Source organism: Lynx rufus, unplaced genomic scaffold (assembly GCF_022079265.1).
Source record: "Lynx rufus isolate CCGP_SWC_20201006 ecotype Redwood Valley unplaced genomic scaffold, mLynRuf1.p SCAF_28, whole genome shotgun sequence".
Lineage (NCBI taxonomy): Eukaryota > Metazoa > Chordata > Mammalia > Carnivora > Felidae > Lynx > Lynx rufus.
The window spans coordinates 6,836,382-6,854,922 of record NW_025814843.1 but is presented as its reverse complement, the minus strand read 5'-3'; the positions used below and the strand labels follow the sequence as shown (position 1 = coordinate 6,854,922).

The 18,541-nt window shown below is 42.2% G+C and overlaps 1 protein-coding gene across 1 annotated transcript in view; it reads left to right on the top strand.

Annotated features, from left to right (window-relative positions):
- MAP2K4 (mitogen-activated protein kinase kinase 4) overlaps positions 1-18,541 on the top strand; it is a 140,182-nt gene that overhangs the window by 21,528 nt on the left and 100,113 nt on the right. Inside the window, exon 2 of the mRNA XM_047089781.1 lies at positions 17,478-17,580. Coding sequence (XP_046945737.1) covers positions 17,478-17,580 — 103 coding nt within the window. The remainder of the gene's footprint in view (positions 1-17,477; positions 17,581-18,541) is intronic.

Sequence of the window (18,541 nt, the reverse complement as noted above, 5' to 3'; positions counted from 1 at the left end):
TGTTAACTCCTTTAATCCTTACAACCTTGTGAGGTTGGTATAGTAACTAGTATGGGTGAGGAAACTGAGGCACAGAAAGGTTAATAAGGAAATTTTTCAAAGTCATCCGGCTAGTGAGTGACCCTGGTCTGGTCAAGTTTATATGCTATAAACAATAGTGTCTTATTCTTGAAAGAGAACAGTGGGTACTCATAGGAATGATTTTCTTTTTTTATTAAAAAAATCTTTTAACGTTCATTCATTTTTGAGAGAGAGCGCAAGCAGGGGAGGGGCAGAGAGAGGGGGACAGGATCCCAAGCAGGAACCGTGCCGACAGCAGCAAGCCCGATGCGGGGCTCGAACTCACGAACCGTGAGATCGTGACCTGAGCTGAAGTCCAGCGCTCAACCGACTGAGCCACCCAGGCGCCCCAACATATGGCCAATCTTATTTCTTGTGTTCCTCCTCCCTACACCTATCTCTACTGAAATATCTTCAAGCAAGTTCAGATTATCATTATTTCATTTTTTTCTGGCCACATCTATGTCAGTCACATGCCTTGTCGGTGATAACGACTCTTAAATGCAGAGCCTCAGGCGGTTATCACACTGTTAAAGAAACAAAACAATATTATCAGATAGCCCCTCAGATCTCCTCAAATGCCATATAGATGCATGTTGACAGTTGATTTGTTCAAGTTGAGATCTGAGCAAGGTCCACACATTCTGCATTTTATTGCTGTTTCTTTATAGTAGTTCCCCCTTTTTTCTCTTTGCCATTTATTCACTGAAAAAACTGGGTCATGCATTTTGTAGCGTTTTGCACGTTTCACATTTGGCTGATTACATCCTTTTAGTCATTAGTGTTTCATGGGTGTCTCCTTGCCCTGTAGTTTCTGTTAATTGGTGGTTAGGTGGAGAGGCTTGATCACATAGAGATATGCATTTTTGGCAAGAACGCTTTATAGGTGGTGCTGGTATTTCTTGTTGCCTCACATCAGGGGGCACATGATGTTTAAAAAATTTTTTTTCAAATGTTTATTTATTTTTGAGAGAGAGAGACTGAGCGTGAGCAGGGGAGGGGCAGAGAGAGAGAGAGAGAGAGAGAGAGAGAGGAAGACACAGAATCCGAAGCAGGTTCCAGACTCTGATCTGTCAGCACAGAACCCATGCGGGGCTCAAATTCACAAACCGCGAGATCATGACCTGCGCCGAAGTCAGATGCTCAACCGACTGAGCCCCCCAGGTGCCCTATGAAGGCGTATGATTTCTGACTGTAGCTCTTGTTAAGATTAATGGCTGGGTTTTAGGTGCTGTCCATGTGATTCCTATAGGAGAAAGTTCCCCATCAGCTTTTCACCTGTTGTTTTTGGCCATCGTTGATGATTTCTGTCCAAATTATTTTGTGAGGTACTGGTTAACCCATACTGCCAAATATCTGTGGGCTCTTCAAATAGTAGCTATGATCAGCCAAAACCCAACATTTGTGTTTGGGGCATACCAACGAATGCAAATTAAATGAAGCATTAATCCTCTCTGACTTAGCTGTACCAGTGTTGCAGGATACGAACGTATGTGTATGTGGGCACGCACGTATACACAGACCTTTATTGTGCTTTTCTGCACTTTGAGAGAATTAAAACTGGAAATCTGTCTCCATACCCTGGAATATGAGCCGACCTCTTCGTTACCAGGGTTTTTTAGCTTTTTAAAATTTCTTAATCTCTGAAGATGATTAAAGAACATGCCAAATAATTCTTGACGTGTTTTGGTGAGGAAGAATCCGTGGGTTATGGGAAAGCAGCTCTGCCAAACTAAGATCAGTTCCAAACTGGAGTCCAGCCTTGCTGAAAATTAATTTGCGTTCAGTGCTTAGATGGCTCAGGTCCTGTAGGGCTTCGCCTTCCCATTACTTGGGGACCAGGATTAGTCCTCAAAAGGCAGTTTGGTGAGAATAGAAGTAAGTATGAGTTCTCAACCGGGGTATAAAAAAGCTTGGTGAGCTCCTGCGTTCCAGTGAGCACTTAACCTTTTCAGTGACTGTGTGTTCTTGTCCAACAGGCGTCATTCTTCACCCTTCCGTAATAGCAGTTTCTTAACCAGCTCTTCTTTCTTACCATTCCTGTTTAGTTACCCATCTTGTAACTAAATTATTGCAGTCTCCCCTTTATGGTGTTCTGAAACTGATTTGGTCTCGCACAGTTTGTCAGTAACTGATTAGAGAACTTGCCATCAAAATACTCTCGTGTGCCATATATTCCGGAAGCAGAAGGGATACGACATACCCTCTTTGCCATTTACTCTCTCGATTAATCTTACTTCAATTCTAACCTTTCAAAAACTTCCATTTATAGAAGGCAGGTAACATGGTGGACTATTCATGTGTCATGCAATTCTGTCGGGAGCATTTCTCTAGCTAAAGCTTCTGGCTAACTTTTTCAGAGAACTTAATTTCTAGTTGCAGGTATTTTGATCAATGAGGGGGAAAAGTGAAGCAAAACCTGACCTTGGATTGTCCATTTATTCAGGAAATATTTGTGTTGCTGAGATATGGCAGGTGCTGTTAGGAAAAATACTGAGTCCTTGGAGTGCTGGATCTCATTACCATGGTCAGAAGTCATCCGGATGAACATTTAGGTTCTGCATGGGGAGATGCTGGTGTTCAAATACTGACTGTTCCTGAAGAAAGAAATATAAACGGTGGCTATGTGATAAACGATGACTATTTAAAAGTGGTATAGTGTGATTTTCCCCCCTCCTATGCAGTTAGTAAATGATTGCTGAGCCACCGCTGGTGTTTTAGAATTGGGGGAGTTATCTTTGAAATAAGGCTTTCCTTCTGCATTAGGTAGTGGAAGGTACTGGAAAAAGGCTCGTATTCCCCTTCTTTACAGCAGTGAGCAGCTCACATTTGAGGGCAGGCTGTCTCTGCATCAATACAAATGGTCAGTAAAAGCCTTCTTGTCATTCACGAGTGCCGTTTAGTGGTAACAGATTACCGGAAGGCTCTCCAAATTACCTTAATTGAATGAAAATATATGCAGAATCGTATATATGAAAGAAATTGATTCCTGCCATTGCCTGTCTGGATTCCTAGTGACATATGATGATAAAAAGGATTATTACAGGTGAAATTTTATATGCTGGTGTGAACTTTTGCTTTGGGATAAGCTAGTGAGGCAGTACAGCACGGGAGTTTAGTGTTCTCCCTCCCCAGAGTGAAGTCAGCTTGGAATAAAAAGTAAACTGTGATCCTTAAGCAGCCACATAGAAAGGAAAAATAGATAAGACCCTCTATCTGATTTTCCTGAGCTAGCCTAACGTGGTCATGTATGTTCATTCTTTGCTTTAAGAAGACCTTTCTTAAATCAACGTCACAGGTGGATAATATGTCCGTTCAGTTTATAAATTGACCACTGACAGATGATGGAGAAAATATATTCATAAACCACATTTTCTCACTTTATCTCTAATTGAATTGGGGTATTTTCCTCCTGTTTTTGGCTTGCTTATAGATTTGGATAGCATAGAAAAATCAACGACAAGTGTTCATGGAAATAAGAAAAGATTTATTCCTTGAAACTGACCTCCTATTCTTCACCTTTCAGTGTTTCAGATTTCAACACTGCAGTGTTTTCTCACCCCCAAGCATTCTCCAGTTCTCTGACATCAGCTGGGGGTCCAACAATTCAGTTGCTGGACACTATCTAGCTGGAGTTGGAATCAGATCCCCACGTTAAAGGGGTCAGCCCCCCAAATGGCCCCACTTCAGATCCAGCTGCCGGTGGGGTACTTAGGCACCCACACTTCTGCTTGGCCAATCATGAATTAGATAGGGTTCCCCTGATTCCACCCCCAGGTTGAGTTACTTGTTAGGGCAGCTCACGGAACTCAGGAAAACACTGTACTTATGTTTATCAGTTTAGTGTAAAAGAGTCAACTCGGGAACAGTCAAATGGAAGAGCTGTGTAGGGCTAGGTATGGAGAGAGCGGGCAGAGAGCTTCCATACCTTCTCTGGGCTTCTCATCCTTCTAGTACTTTGATGTGTTCACCAACCTGGAAACTCCTGGAACTCCTTCTTGGGGGAGGGTTTATGGGAGTTTCATTACATAGGCACAGTTGATCAAATCATTGGCCATTGGGTGATGGAACTCAGTTTCCAGCCCTTCTCCCCTCCACGGAAGCTAGTGGGTGGAGCTAAAAGTTGTAGCCCTCCTCTTTGCCAGGTTTGTTTCTCTGGAGACCAGCATCCCATCCTGAAATTATGTGTGTGTAGTGCCTGTGGGAGAGGCCCTCTCCTCTGTCCCCTCGTTAGCACAATCTCTGGTTTGGGTGAAAGGGGCTTGTTATGAATAACGAAAGACTCTTCTATCACTGGGGAGGGGGGCGGGTACTGGAAGGGTCATAGGAGGTCTGTGCCAGGTACTTGGGACAAGTGCCAGATACATTTTTTATTACAACACAGACACTATAGCAAAACTACCTTGCACACAGTAGACCCAGAGCTTTGGATCTGTAAGCTTTTTAGGAGGGCTAATCTATACTTACTGGAAAGAAGAATGGGTACCGGTATCATTTTGGTAACGGATGGTTGATTTTGTGTTGTGAAAAAGATTCATATGCTGTATCTCCCAGGACCAAACGGGTACCTTCACTGTGATGCTAAATTGCCCGTATCTTACAGTTTTCTTTATCCTAACCTACTCATTAGTGAAATTCATATAGGATTGGGTCTAGAAGAGTTGTTTATGGCTGGTGGGAATCCTTATTGGCATTGTAGGAAGATGAGGGAAGACATTAATGTTTGACAAAAATATTAAGAAACTAGTATTTGCTTTGTGGCTAATAACATTCCTCTAAGTAAACTCTTCAAGGAGAAGTCTGATATGACTGTTTTGCTAGCTCCTCAACCTGGGCGCCGCTAAGTTACCTGTCAGCTGAAACACAGAATGCCTTGGCCTGCGGCCTGGGGCCACTCGCTGCAGCTCAGGTCAGTGGCCTTTAGCCAAGAGCAGGCTTGTGTTTCCTTCATTGGGTTGTACACACGCTCTTTCCTTCACTTCGTGGCACATACGAAAAAGGTTTGAAGCACTGATTGAAACAGTACTGACGGCATCATTAGCCAATATGGTTAGTGTCCTTATTTCATTTATGGGTGGCGGGAAGTTAAAATGGTATTGTTAGGATCTTGTGGGGTTGACCAAGCAGGAAAAATAAGTGCGACCTAAGACCGGCGGGGCACTTTGGTTCCTTGTTAGAGTTCGAGCGAGCCGTTCTGAGAATATCTGCTGTGCGATGCGTTGCCTCTGCCTGGACAGTGAGGTGGGCTGGAGGCCACTTGTGTGGGCTCTGGGATGTTGATGAAAACCGGAACAAGCCTCGTGGCTTTTCTTGACCCAGTTTTCACAAGTTTGTGTAGTAGGTGCCCTGTCCCACTAGAAGGATGCTACCAAAAAGTAGGAGTTCGTTATGTGGCTGATTTTTCAGAAATCCTAATATCTCGCTACTGGTGCGTGGTAACATAGTAACTTGAAACTTTGGGGAGCTGATGAGGAACTTAAGTAGAGTGTGGAGGGGTCTGACTGGGAGGCAGAGGTTGCCACATGGCCTACCCATCGGAGAAGAAAGGCTCACTGACCATTCTGAATGGCAAGTTTTGTTGGATTTGATCAACACAGCATTTGTGTCTCACTTGTCTCTGTGGGACCCCTTGTTGATGTGTTGGAAGATTTAAGGCTTAACATAAATGCCCTGTGGATTTGGGTGAGTTTTAGGCATGACGTGGATTTAAAGTGTCTGAGCACCTGGACAGGGTGCTGAGTACCTAGAGTAGCTAGAAGAATTTGATGGTTTTTTGTTTTTTTTTTGATTCTATGCGTACTCTCTCTTTGTGCATTACCTGTTCCTAGTCTGTGTTTATTTTCTAATTGGGGTATTTGCTCTCAAATCCGTCAGGAAGTCCCTTATGTCTATGTACTGACCTGGTGTGCTGTAAACCTCCCCCCTTCCTGGCCAGAACTCTCAGCGCCCTAAGAGCAGTAATGCTGTGTGAATGGAATTAGTGCAGGCGCCTAGCAGGTTAGACCTTTCTTGTTAAGAATTGTGATGGGTGATGGTATAAAAGAGAGCTCCGAACCAGCTGGGGACAAATGACAAGCTCAGCATTATTACACATTCGTCCCCTTCTCCCCTAAACTGGGGGTGGAGGCGTGCTGGCAGGGATGGCTGTCACCTCTTGGGTGTCCACTCGGAACCTTCTCAAGGTGGGTGTGTAACTGGAATTTCTACCCTTAGATTCCCGTGGAGGCTGTGCTTCCCAAATCTGTGGGGTGTGACTTTTGGGGCGAGGGGGCTGTGTTGAATAAGCTTTTCCTGTGTTTGGGGGGGATTAAAATATTATTGAACTTAGCTGGTACATACACCTTAAAAAAATCTCAAAAGATATCATGTGTGAAATATTACAAGATTTTAGGGGTATGGAAATGTTCAAGTTGGATTAGCAGATATATATATGAAAGTGCCTAGATTTGTGTTTTTAAGGACATTTTGTTCTCTAGGCCTCAGTAAATTTGGGTTTAGAGAACAGATTGGTCTCTTTTAGAAAGCTCGGGTGTGAGTAGCAAGGAGATTATAATTGAAACAGAAACAACAAATACTTAGTGTAGAAAAACGGAAACACAGCAAAGTAGAAAAAAATGTCCCATAATTCTAGCACCTGGAAGTAATCACCAGTCATACTTTTGGAGAAAGACCTGTGTGTGTATTATGAATTTATCATATGCACATATGCTTTACTGAAATAATTTATTAGACACATTACTTATTGCTTGATTAAAAAAAATCTCTTACTATTACTAACATTTACTAATGTCAGTAGTCTTTTATGGTGTGGGTTTTTTTTGTTTTGTTTTTGTTTTTGTTTCTGGGTTTTTTTTTTTTTTTTTTTTTTTTTGGTGGTGGTGGTGGTGTAGTATTCCTGTTACGGATGTGTCGTAATTTTTCTATCTAGTCTAGCATAAATATCACGATGCTGAATACTTTTCTTTGCATAATCTTTAACTTCCTAGAGAATGAATTCTTAGGAATGGACTTACTACATTAATCATCAAGGACATTTGGAGATGTTTGCAAGATCTTGCCCTCTAGAAAGTGGACCAGTTTATATTCACAGCAGTAATTGGTTCATTTATTTGTCTCTGTTCATCTGTCTACTGAACAGATGTTAAGGATCTGTGCATCAGGTGCAGTTCTAGGCAGGGAGGCAGGTGAGAAATAGAATTTCTGTGCTCCTGGAGCTTAAGGTGTCGTGGGGATGGTATACATCACATAACCACAGACCGATGTGAAAGTACAGCTGTGGAAAATTCTGAGAAGACTGCCCACTTCTTCATACTCTTATTAACGTTAATATTGGGATTCCTGGAACGCCTGGGTGGCTCAGTCGGTTAAGTGTCCGACTTCGGCTCAGGTCACAATCTCACAGTTCGTGGGTTTGAGCCCCATGTCAGGCTCTGTGCTGACAGCTCAGAGCCTGGAGCCTGCTTCGGATTCTATCTCCCTCTGTCTCCCCCCGCTCCCAGTCATACGCTGTCTCTCTGTTTCTCAAAAATAAACAAACATTAAAAAAATTAACATAGGGATTCCTTTTATTTACATGTGGTATTAGAGGCAAAAATTGAATTTTAATTTTGTGGATAGCTAGAAGAATTCGATGGTTTTTTGGATTCTGTGTGTATTCTCCCTTTTGTTAATTACCTGTTCATATTCTTTGTTTATTTTCTAACTGGGATATTTGCTCTCAAATCCATCAGTCAGTCCCTTATATCTACCCCAACCCTCCCAGCCCCCACAGTGGGTCATTTCAGCTGGGGCTATGTAGTTTAGACAAAAGTACCAAGGTACAAAGTTGTTTTCTTTATGTCCTTTTTTTTTTTTTAAGCTCTCTTTTTTTAATTTTTTAATTTTTATTTTTATTAAAAAAAATTTTTTTTTTCAACATTTTTTTATTTTTGGGACAGAGAGAGACAGCATGAACGGGGGAGGGGCAGAGAGAGAGGGAGACACAGAATCGGAAACAGGCTCCAGGCTCTGAGCCATCAGCCCAGAGCCTGACGCGGGGCTCGAACTCACGGACCGCGAGATCGTGACCTGGCTGAAGTCGGACGCTTAACCGACTGCGCCCCTCTTTATCTCCTTAATGAACCTGCGGACCTCACAGCAGCACTCGGGGCCATGGGAATCCAGAGCAAGTTCTGCTGGACAGTCTGTTGACTCTACCTGCATGAGTATCTGAAGTCCTGTTTATTTCAATAAAGCCTTGACATTTGTACTGCATTGGTCATCCTGAATGAGCTGTCTCTCTGGTATTTTTAAAGAGTTTGGACTAATCAGGACTTGGTCAGTTTAGCCTGAGGAATTGTATTTGTTTGTTGGAAGGAGACATCCGGCTCAGAGTCTGATCAAAGCAGGTGTTGTTGGCTTAAATGCTAGCTCAAAGGTGTGGCTGCACATAGAAATTCATAATAGTGACATTGTGCATAATTGAGGCAAAATTACTGGTGACCATAGAGGGGCTCATGTCATCAATGTCAGAGTTAATGGTTAGTGGGATCAAGGGACGAAGAATCATCACGAGTCTCTCTAATGTTAGGTTTGGAAGGATGTTAGGGCAGATCGTCTGTTTCATTCCAGGAAACTTGATGAACTCCCCATTTTACTGTGATAGAAAATGAGCTAAAAACATTTTTTTTTTAATTGTTGGTTGATCAGCTTTGGGAGCAAGTTGGGGGCTTTTCAGCCTTTACACTATCTCCCTGAAGACTTTTGTTAACCAAATAAGGTCTCATAGTAAAATGTAGTCTACAGAAACTAAAATGCTTCTTTTGCCTTTGCCTGGAGTCCATAGAATCTGCTAGAAATTGTTATGCCATCGTGTCAGAGCAGTACCCCTCTAGGCACCGATAGAGAAATAGCAGAGTTCTCGATATTACAGGTTTAAAAAAAAAATCTGTCTACCCCAGGAGAGGTCCGTGAATCATCTGCCAGAGGTTGGCAAGGTAGAGAGTGAATCGTTTCGGTTCTTTGGCAACAGAGCCTCTGAGGCCCGAGCTTATCAGATGAGGAAGATGCTTAATGTTTAGGAAGCACTGGTGTTAGTGGTCTCCCACCCACCCTGGTTCAGGACCTTGCCACTGTAAACCTACACACAGCGGATAATACAAGGTGGGAAACAATGAGTGATGGTTGGCTGACCCTGACCTACACAGTAACTCCTTTCCTCCTGCCAGCCCCCCTCTGAGGAAGGTAATATCAGTCCCATTTGGCAGGAATGGGCCTGTGGCAGAGAGATGACGTCACCTGCCTGAGAGTGCATAGCCAGTTAGTAGAAGAGCTGAACTCCAAGACTAGGTAGACGGGCTTTACCACTGGTTTTCCTAGTTTCTGGTTGAGCACCACTGGGATGCGGGCTGTGGGTAAGAACAGGGACTTTTATTGGCACAGTAGTTAAAAGGAATCTACAGAGCCAGTCGCATTTCTTTCTTGTTGCTCATACGTTTTTTTGGTTTAAAAGGTATCAGACAAGGGGTGCCTGGGTGGCTCAGTCATTTAAGCGTCTGACTTCGGCTTGGGTCATGATCTCACAGTTCACGGGTTCGAGCCCCGCGTCGGGCTCTGTGCTGACAGCTCGGAGCCTGGAGCCTGCTTCGGATTCTGTGTCTCCCTCTCTCTGCCCCTCCCCTGCTCATGCTCTGTCTCTCTCTGTCAAAAATAAATAAACGTTAAGGAAAAAAATTTTAAAAGCTATCAATTTTTCCCAGTTTTTTCTTTTTTAGAGAATTTAATAATTTAATTAACTTTTCAATTGGGTTTCAGTACTTCTGACTAATCTCACAGTTAGTTGCCATTTTTTCATCGTTACTCTTTACCAGCCATTGTATTTTTAAGGTATATGAATCCTCCCCACAGCATCACCAGAGCAGTGAAAACAGTAAGGGACTGTTTTTGTCTTGATTTTACAGATGTGTAAATTGCTTGACCGCAGAAATAGCCCTGTGTCATCTTTATCAGTATTTCAGTGATAATCATTTAGCGTCTCGCAGAAGTAATTTTCTCCCCTAGTCTGCCATTTAGCCCCCTCCCACCACATTCCTTTTTAATTTTGCTAAGGTGAGAAACAAAGCAGTCTTTGTGGGTAGGTCAGCCAGCTGCCTTATCGGTCTTTTTGTCTATACTACCTGGCACAATAGGTTGTGTATAACCGTGATATTTCTCTACCTATGGCCGTGTGAATTACTACGTTGGACTTCCCCCAAATCCATCTTCCACACAAAAGTGTTGAACTGTGCCAGAAGGGTCTGTTGGCATATATTTGTTTATCTCTTCTACCCAGAACAAGCCACCTTCCAAACCGCTTAGCTGTATGGATGAATAACCGTGTTTTGTGATATCGATGGGAGTTCAGAGTTCTAAGTGAGATTTTGTAAATTTTTGGAACTTGTTCACTCTTACGTACCCAGGGCTGGAGGAGGAGAGGCGCGGTATGGTATTAGCCGACAGTGACTCATTCAATGCTCAGATTGCTGGAGATTGCAAGACTGGGACATAACGGACAGTTCCGAGTCTAACATCCTTCGTGTCCTGCCCTTCTCTTGAGCTTATCAAAGAAGTTAGGGCCCTCATCACTGTAGTAATTTAGGTAGAAAAGGAAATGAGAGTAAGTCCTTGTTTACCATTTTATTTTCTCGTTTCTGAAATTACTCGAATATAAAGTTGTATAGTTGGAACTGTGTGTTCCTCATTTTATAGCCAGTGATTACAGATAATTGAACGAGTTACTCCAAATACTCCATTTGGAAATGAGGTATGAAGAGTTAGAGCCAAGGGAGAAATGAGAATTTCAGGCGGTCCTCACCCCTCCGTCCCCTGGCGGGATGTTCTGGGTACTTGTAGGTCAATCGCTCATGTTTTTGAAGGTGTTCTGTGAGTGATTTGTACATCGTAGTTTCAGTTCTCGCTTTTTCCTCTGCTAGGTTCTGGGAAATCCCTAATGGTGGCAGTGGGGGTTCTTAAGATCTCAAGAGAGACTGATTCTTACTGTTTTTTTGATTATTCCTACCTAGCTCCTTTGGCTTCTGAGTAGTGGCTTTAAAGAGTAACTGTGACGTTTTCGTGATTCTGTTTGGTAGTCGGGTGGTGGTCCTGCTGGTTTAACCTGAGCTCTGCTATGTGTCTGTATTCAGCTAGTAGGTCTGTGGGTGGAGACTAAGCTCAGTGGGGATGACTGGGCCCTCTGGACTTGTGCATGTGGATTTCCATCATCAAGGATGCTACTTGGGCTGCTTCACGTTTAGACTTGGTCACTTTCCAAGAGGGTGAAAGTGGCGCTGTGGGGCCTCCTAAAGGCTTAGCTTTGGAAGTCCTACAACAACCCTTTCCGCTGTGTTCTTGGGGTCCCAGCGAGTCTGAAATCCAGCCTGATTAGAGAGGCAGGGAATAGTCACATTCTAAAGAGGTGATTCACTGGTGGCTATTTTGATAACAATCTACCACATAACCTGAAGTGATGCATTAATATTACAGCAAAAAAGCTAACTTCTAGATGCATCGCTGGATCCTTCAGTGATCTTTATTGCCACCAACAATGGGAAGTTTTGCTGTTACTATTTCAAATTTGGTGAAATCACGTGTCGAAGGTACGTAGATTGACTGCAGTTATTTTAGAGATGGTCTCCATTCTTACAGGTTGGGTGGGAAGATTCTGAATCAGAGGAACAGAATCTTGCTTTCCTATGATCGAATAAAAGAAAATAAGCCCACTAGGTTGTATGAGAGGTTAGTGCAATGTTGATAAAAAAAAATTAATAATTTGAATTCAACAAATATTTGTTGCACTGTTATTTTGTCGTAGTTACCTATTACAGGTGATTTGTAGAATTCAAAGATAAATTAAGCTAGTTAAACATTTAGGACAAAATTGCTCACAATTTGATTATGGGAACAGGCTTGAGAAGGATGGGAGAGAGCGACAGGGTGGACCCCATGTAGACATAGTGTCTCTCTGAGGACAGGCTGGTTCTGACGTTTTGGAAATAGAAATAGTGTTAGGAAATACTTTTTCCTCATCTGTGGAAGGTCGGGGAAGGATGTTTTGGTGACCTCGATTGCAAAGACTGGTCATCTTGCATAGTTGACTGGTAGACTCTTGGCTGCTCTCGGATAGAATTTTTGAGCAAGGTTAAACTCAACTATGGGCCAGCTTAGCCGATTGTGGAAAGTGATGTTAAGGGTTTGTATCGCTTGAGAAGTTGGTGGAGTACAGTATTCAGGGATGGCTCCTTTGTCTTCTTGCTTAAGGCCAAGTAAAGTTGAAAGATATCTTCCTTCCACCTTCAAAATTCTGTGAGTTGCTCTGTGGTCAGAATACAAGCCAAACACATTCCTAGGCCTTACTGAGTATGGATGTCAGTGGACAGATCCTTGTTCTTCAGAATCATAGCTCGGAATGTTCTTGAAGATCCCATCCTTGGGACTGTGTCTTTCATGAGAAGCGTGAGGAAGAAGTTGGATGTCGATGTGGAGAGGTTGTTTGAGGCAGAGCTTTGAAACCAGACCTTCAAAGGGTGGTGCAGAGAGGTCGATCCCCAGTCCTTGGCGAGCCTGAGTGGGACATGAGGCTGTGAGCCACCTGGGTCGGCCAGTGGGCTGGCGGAGATTCTGGTCTTCCCGGTGTGCCAAGCAGGTGCCCTCATTTCCTGTATGAGCCGGCATGAGAAAAGTTGGGCAGTATTACCCTGAGGGGTAGAGCAGTGCCTTGGAAGTATGATGATGGGACGAGGGCAGACACTGTTGTCCTTAACAGTCAGGGTTCTTGGTTACAGATGGCAAGAATTTATTCTAGCCAATTTGACCCACATCGGGGTTGTCTGGGGCAATCCGTGTGAAATTTGTTCTCAGACCGATCTAATACGCATTTGAGAGCATTTTCTGTTATCAGCTTCACTGAACTTAGTTTTTAGGTACACAAAGACTGTCTTCGCTCGCAGGAGACTCCTTCCCTATGAATATTTTAAGATGTTTGATCAATGGCTGTTTTCTCTTCTGCTGTAGATAAAGGGGAGGCTCTGTTTATCTCTGACTGGTTAGGGATGGGGATTATTTGGTGACAGTCTCCCCAAAGGGAGAATTATAATCACAAGTTTATAATCTTTTTTGATCAACTAGTTTAAAGCCTGCTGTACAAATAACTTAATCTCTGTTAGCTTCTAAAAATCTCCACAGGCCATTTGTAGGAAAACTTCCTTCCCTACTCCCTTTACTCCCTGTAGAAGTTGCAGGCTTTTGAAAAAAAAAAAAATCCCTTTTGCTCTAATGTCGTATTTGCGTGTAGTTTTGTCACTAAAAATAATTGGCATAGTGACGGGTTGCCTTTAGGATTTAGGTTTTTGGGGTGAGAAAGAGAAGATAAGGACCAGTCATAATAAAGGTTCTTACTTAGAGAAAGTGAGTGGGGGGAAAAAAAGAAATGCTGGGGGAAATAATGTTCATGTCCACAGAGGTAGCCTCTCTGAAGTATCGTAAAAACTGCTCTGCTCCTTTCTGCCTCTCCCCACATCTCGTCTGTGACTGACTTTCTGGGACTGTCCTTCTCCTCCTCAAAACTGCCCTGTGAGTTCATCTCCAAATGGTCAGCCTTTGGAGAGTGGGAGCCCTGCAGGACCAGCCCATGCAACTCGATCTTCCCCTACACCCCCTGGCACCGGTTCTAGGCCCTGAGTCATCACCTCCGCTTAGAGAGGCTGTGAACTTTTATAGAATTATTTAGCGTATTTTGTTGGTGGACGATCAGAACATGTGCTTGGACAGTGTTCAAGACAGTTGCAGATGTGGTGAAGTATGGCGTGTGTTCAGACCTAACCTGTGTAAGTCACGTTGTGTGATGTTTGTGTGCTTGTTCATTTCTGCGGGAAATGGCCTTCAAGACCCCAGTTTATTTTTGCTCAAGTGTGAAAACAGTGCTGAGGAAGGATGTGTGTGTGTGTGTGTGTGTGTGTGTGTGTGTAAATATTTACTTTCAAGAAAACAGTTTAAGTTTTAATTGTAGTAATATATTTTGTCTGCCTGCAAAGGTTAGCTGCTGTCCCCTCAAACTGAGCTTTGGAAGAAAGGGCCAGTTTCGGTGTTTTCCTCGGGATGGTGTTCACAATGATTCTTTGTTCTGTTATTGTCCTGAATTTGATCTTAGTGTGTTTTCGGTTTTTCACCCTATAGGGTGGTTCCAGACACAACCACATGACACGTGGTGTTCAGCTTTTGATTTGGGGGGTTGGTAGGCATTGAGCTCATTCAGAACTTCATTTCTTTTATGTTCTTAAAGTTTATTTACTTTGCGATCTGGGGAAGGGCAGAGAGTGAAGGAGAGAGAGAGAGAATCCCAAGCAGGCTCTGCACTGCCAGTGTGGATCCCGATGTGGGGCTCGAACTCACAAACGGTGAGATCATGACCTGAGCTTAACTGACTGAGCCACCCAGGTGCCCCCAGAGCTTAATTTAAATTCCAGAAACTTTGTTCTATAAAGTAACATTCATAGGTTTCAGGGATTGATTAGGACCTGGTGTCTTTTTGTTTGTTTTTTAATTCTTCTTTCAGTGTTTATTTTTGAGAGAAAGAGAGAGAGGTGGGGAGGGGCAGAGAGAGAGAGGGAGACACAGAATCAGGAACGGGCTCCAGGCTCCGAGCTGTCAGCACAAAGCCCGACGCGGAGTTTGAACACATGAACCGCGAAATCATGACCTGAGCTGAAGTCGGACGATTAACTGACTGAGTCCCCCAGGCATCCCATGGACCTGACATCTTTGAAGGCCTCCATTTTCACTGCAGTCCACCTGTGGCCCCCACATATTTACATCTTCTCCGTGTGCAGCCGATACTTGGTGCTCCGGCTTCCCCCAGAGCCTTAGGTCACAGCATCAGCTAGAATGCAGATCTTATCCAAACACCACCAGTTCATCAACCCCCAGTCTCATCAGAATCATCCAAATCAGGTGTGGGTGAGGCAGAGTATGATCCGTTGTGACACAAGATTCCTCTCCGTCCGCGAACCTAGAAGCAAGAAGACAAGTGACCTTGTCAGGCATCGGATCGCATTTCTAGAGATACCCATTCAAAATGGGAGAACACTGAAGGAAAAAAGGAAACAGCAGTCCCAAGCAGTTTCAAAATTCAGCAGAGCAAATTCCGTTAGGTTTCAAGGCCCGGGGATAGCCCTCCGCCTTTAGAGAATTCCCAAAGACAGATTTCCAAGAAGTAGAAGAGCCTGTTCATTAGAGACTTTTTCTTGTACGTTGCTGAACATTTCATCAGAAACAATTCTATCAATTTACTTTTTTTTACCAGCAATGTGTGATACTAGTGATTCTTTTACCTGGTCACGTTAACCCATTATCATTGGGGGAAAAATAGGTGTATGTATAAACGAGACCTAAGTTTTGTCAGTTTCACATGAACAACATTTTTAACTGTTTTTGGTGTTAGTGAGTGCCTTTCATAATTTGTTCTCAGTTTTGCTTTACTGAACAAAACTTTACTTTTTCATACCCTTGCCAATTTTTCTATTTTTCTTGACTTGTGTGATGTCTTTATGTCTATTTAGAGTTTCCTGTTTTGTATTGCAAGGATTTTCCCCAGATTTCCCTTAAAATTTTTTAAGTTTTTTTTTTGTAGTATACGGAATTTGCTTTTTAATACAGCCAAACCCGCCGATTTTCATAGAGAACCTTTTGCAATTATAGAGAACCCCTTCTCTACTGGCTTTCAAATGAAACTGAATTTAAAATAAATGTTTGGCACCTGAATGGGCAAGTTACGTGGAAAATTCATGTTGTACCATGCTTCTTTTTTTTTTTAATGTTTTATTTATTTTTGACAGAGAAAGAGAGAGAGAGAGAGAGAGAGAGAGACAGAGCATGAGTGCGGGAGGGTCAGAGAGAGAGGGAGACACAGAATCCGAAGCAGGCTCCAGGCTCTGAGCCATCAGCACAGAGCCCAATGCAGGGCTCGAACTCACTGAGTTCATGACCTGAGCCGAAGTCGGACGCTCAACTGACTGAGCCACCCAGGCGAACCCCATGCTTACTTCTGAACATGATGTGTCTGGGCTTCTTGGGAATTCACATTATCCTGTAGTAAAGCCCGTCTCCCAGAGCTGATCCAGGAGCCACGGCCAGGAGCTCTCTGCTCTTGTCCTGCAGTCCCGTCCGGCTAGTGTGGCACCCTGAAACTTACAACTGTCATCAGAAACACCAGGCTGAGTAGATGGAGCCCCTTCATACATCTTCTGAACCCATACGTCTTCTGAGGGGGTGGGGAAGGGTTTGGATTGTAGACGTGTTGTTTGAGAAGGTAGATACATGCATAACAAACCAGGAGGTGTGTATGCTGGAAAAAGTATCCTTAGTATCTTCCGGTCGGGAAGCTAAGATGTGTTGCAAATGCTTAACAAACCTGACTTTGTTACAGAGTTTCCATTCGGTAGAATCCCAGAGAAATGATCTTGTAAGCTTTATTGACATAGAGAGGAATATGGTCAGTGAGTACAGCATGTTACAAAACATATTGTGGTCTGATTTTAATGGTAGAGAAAAAAAGTGGGTGTCTATGTACAGAAAATAGTTTCCAAGAGACAATGATTATTTGGGGATAATTGGACTTATATATAATATATATTAAAAAAAACCCATATATTCTGTAGGTGTGTACATAATATTATGTATATTTTTCTTTATCTTTCCTGACTTATGTATAATATATATTTTTAAAAACTCATATATTCTGTAGGTATATAAATAATACTCTGTGTATTTTTCTCTTCTTTATCTTTCTGAAATTTTTGGCTTTTCTATACTGGACGTGTTTTGTTGGCATAATGTAAAACATTGGTACCTTACCTCCCCTTTCCCTAACCCCAAAGAAATGGCTCCAGATAAATAATTATTTGAAATACCAGTGTATTGAACTTGAAGTTGACTGTGCCATGATGTTTTTTTTAGCTTGTAATGGTTGCAGAATGCTTGAGATTCTTCGCTCGGTCATTTATGCTATGTTTGAGGGAAAACCATTAAACTATGGCATCGAAGTGTAACCCTGGAAAGGTGGTAATACTTTAGTATTTTTCAATATATTTGCTGAGGTAAATGATTTTTGTAGTGGTATTTTCATTTGCAAAAGTGTTAGCGTCTCTGAACAATATAAACTTGAAACACTGAACGTTGTTTTCTATCGTATTGAAGCATAACGGATGATTTGTAGTTAGTAACAACTTCAGGTCATTTTTATTTACTGTTTCTTAATTCTGAGAAATTCTTTGTTGCCTTTCAAAATATTATATTAACTGTATGTTAAAACACATTTTTCTGCTTTTTGGTATGAATTTCTTATGCCCTCAGAGTGGTATCTCTTTTATAGTGCTTGAAACTTTTACTTTTTATTTGTTATTTCTTAGGTAAACGCAAAGCACTGAAGTTGAATTTTGCAAATCCACCTTTCAAATCTACAGCAAGGTTTACTCTGAATCCCAATCCTACAGGAGTTCAAAACCCACACATGTGAGTATTCCTGGTAATCAACTAAAAGGCTCAGCTCAAGCAAAGGTTTTAACGTTACTGTATTTTATGAATTTTCCCAAGTTGAGGGGTTGGCATTTTCATTATTTTATGGGCCATTTGAAATACTACTATTTGAACTTAAGTAGAAAATTATTGATTCTGTAGTCTGAAGTAGATGAGCGTAATTTTCCTTGTTAAAGTTTAAACTTGAAGGGAAAAAAGAGCTGAAGATCCAGTCAACATTTTTCTCTTTCTGAACTGAGACTGTCGTTTAGACCTTTCCCTCTGGATTTCCATTTAAATTGTAAGTGGCACTTAGGAAACATAACTCTCGCCTCTAGATCTGTACAAATCGTCCCTGCTTACTGGGTGACAAAATAGAGTCCCATTCTATTTTATTATGATGAACTAAATTCCTGTAAGATTTTCATGTCACAGTAAATTGAAAGAACGTGTGCCCGTCAGTGTACAGGTGTCAGTGAATATTTTTAAAATTTGTTCCCTACATATATATTTTTCCCTAAATATTTTTATTAAAATGTAAAAATGATATTTTAGCATCACTGAAAGTCACTGAGTGTATTAGAAACATCTGGTAATTTAAAATACCTCCAGAATATTTACAGACACCTTTGAATTGAAGTGAAGTGATGTATTAAATAATGATGCCTCCCCCTTTTACCCCCCAAGACCTATCATGAGTATGAAGGGTCAAAGCCAGTGGCTTCACATTCATACTCACGTTCATAAAATTAATTTTTCCTAGTTCCGGGATTGAGAATGATCAAGCAAGCAAATGGCAGAAGGTATGGTTTAAAAAGCAGTCAGAATATAGTATCTGCAGTTTTTAATCATTCCTTAACAATTTTTATTCAAACCTTGTTAGACTACAAATTGATTCATACTTCCCAAAAAAGCACATTTATGGCTACTTTCTTTCCTTTTGATGTCTGGCAGGCGT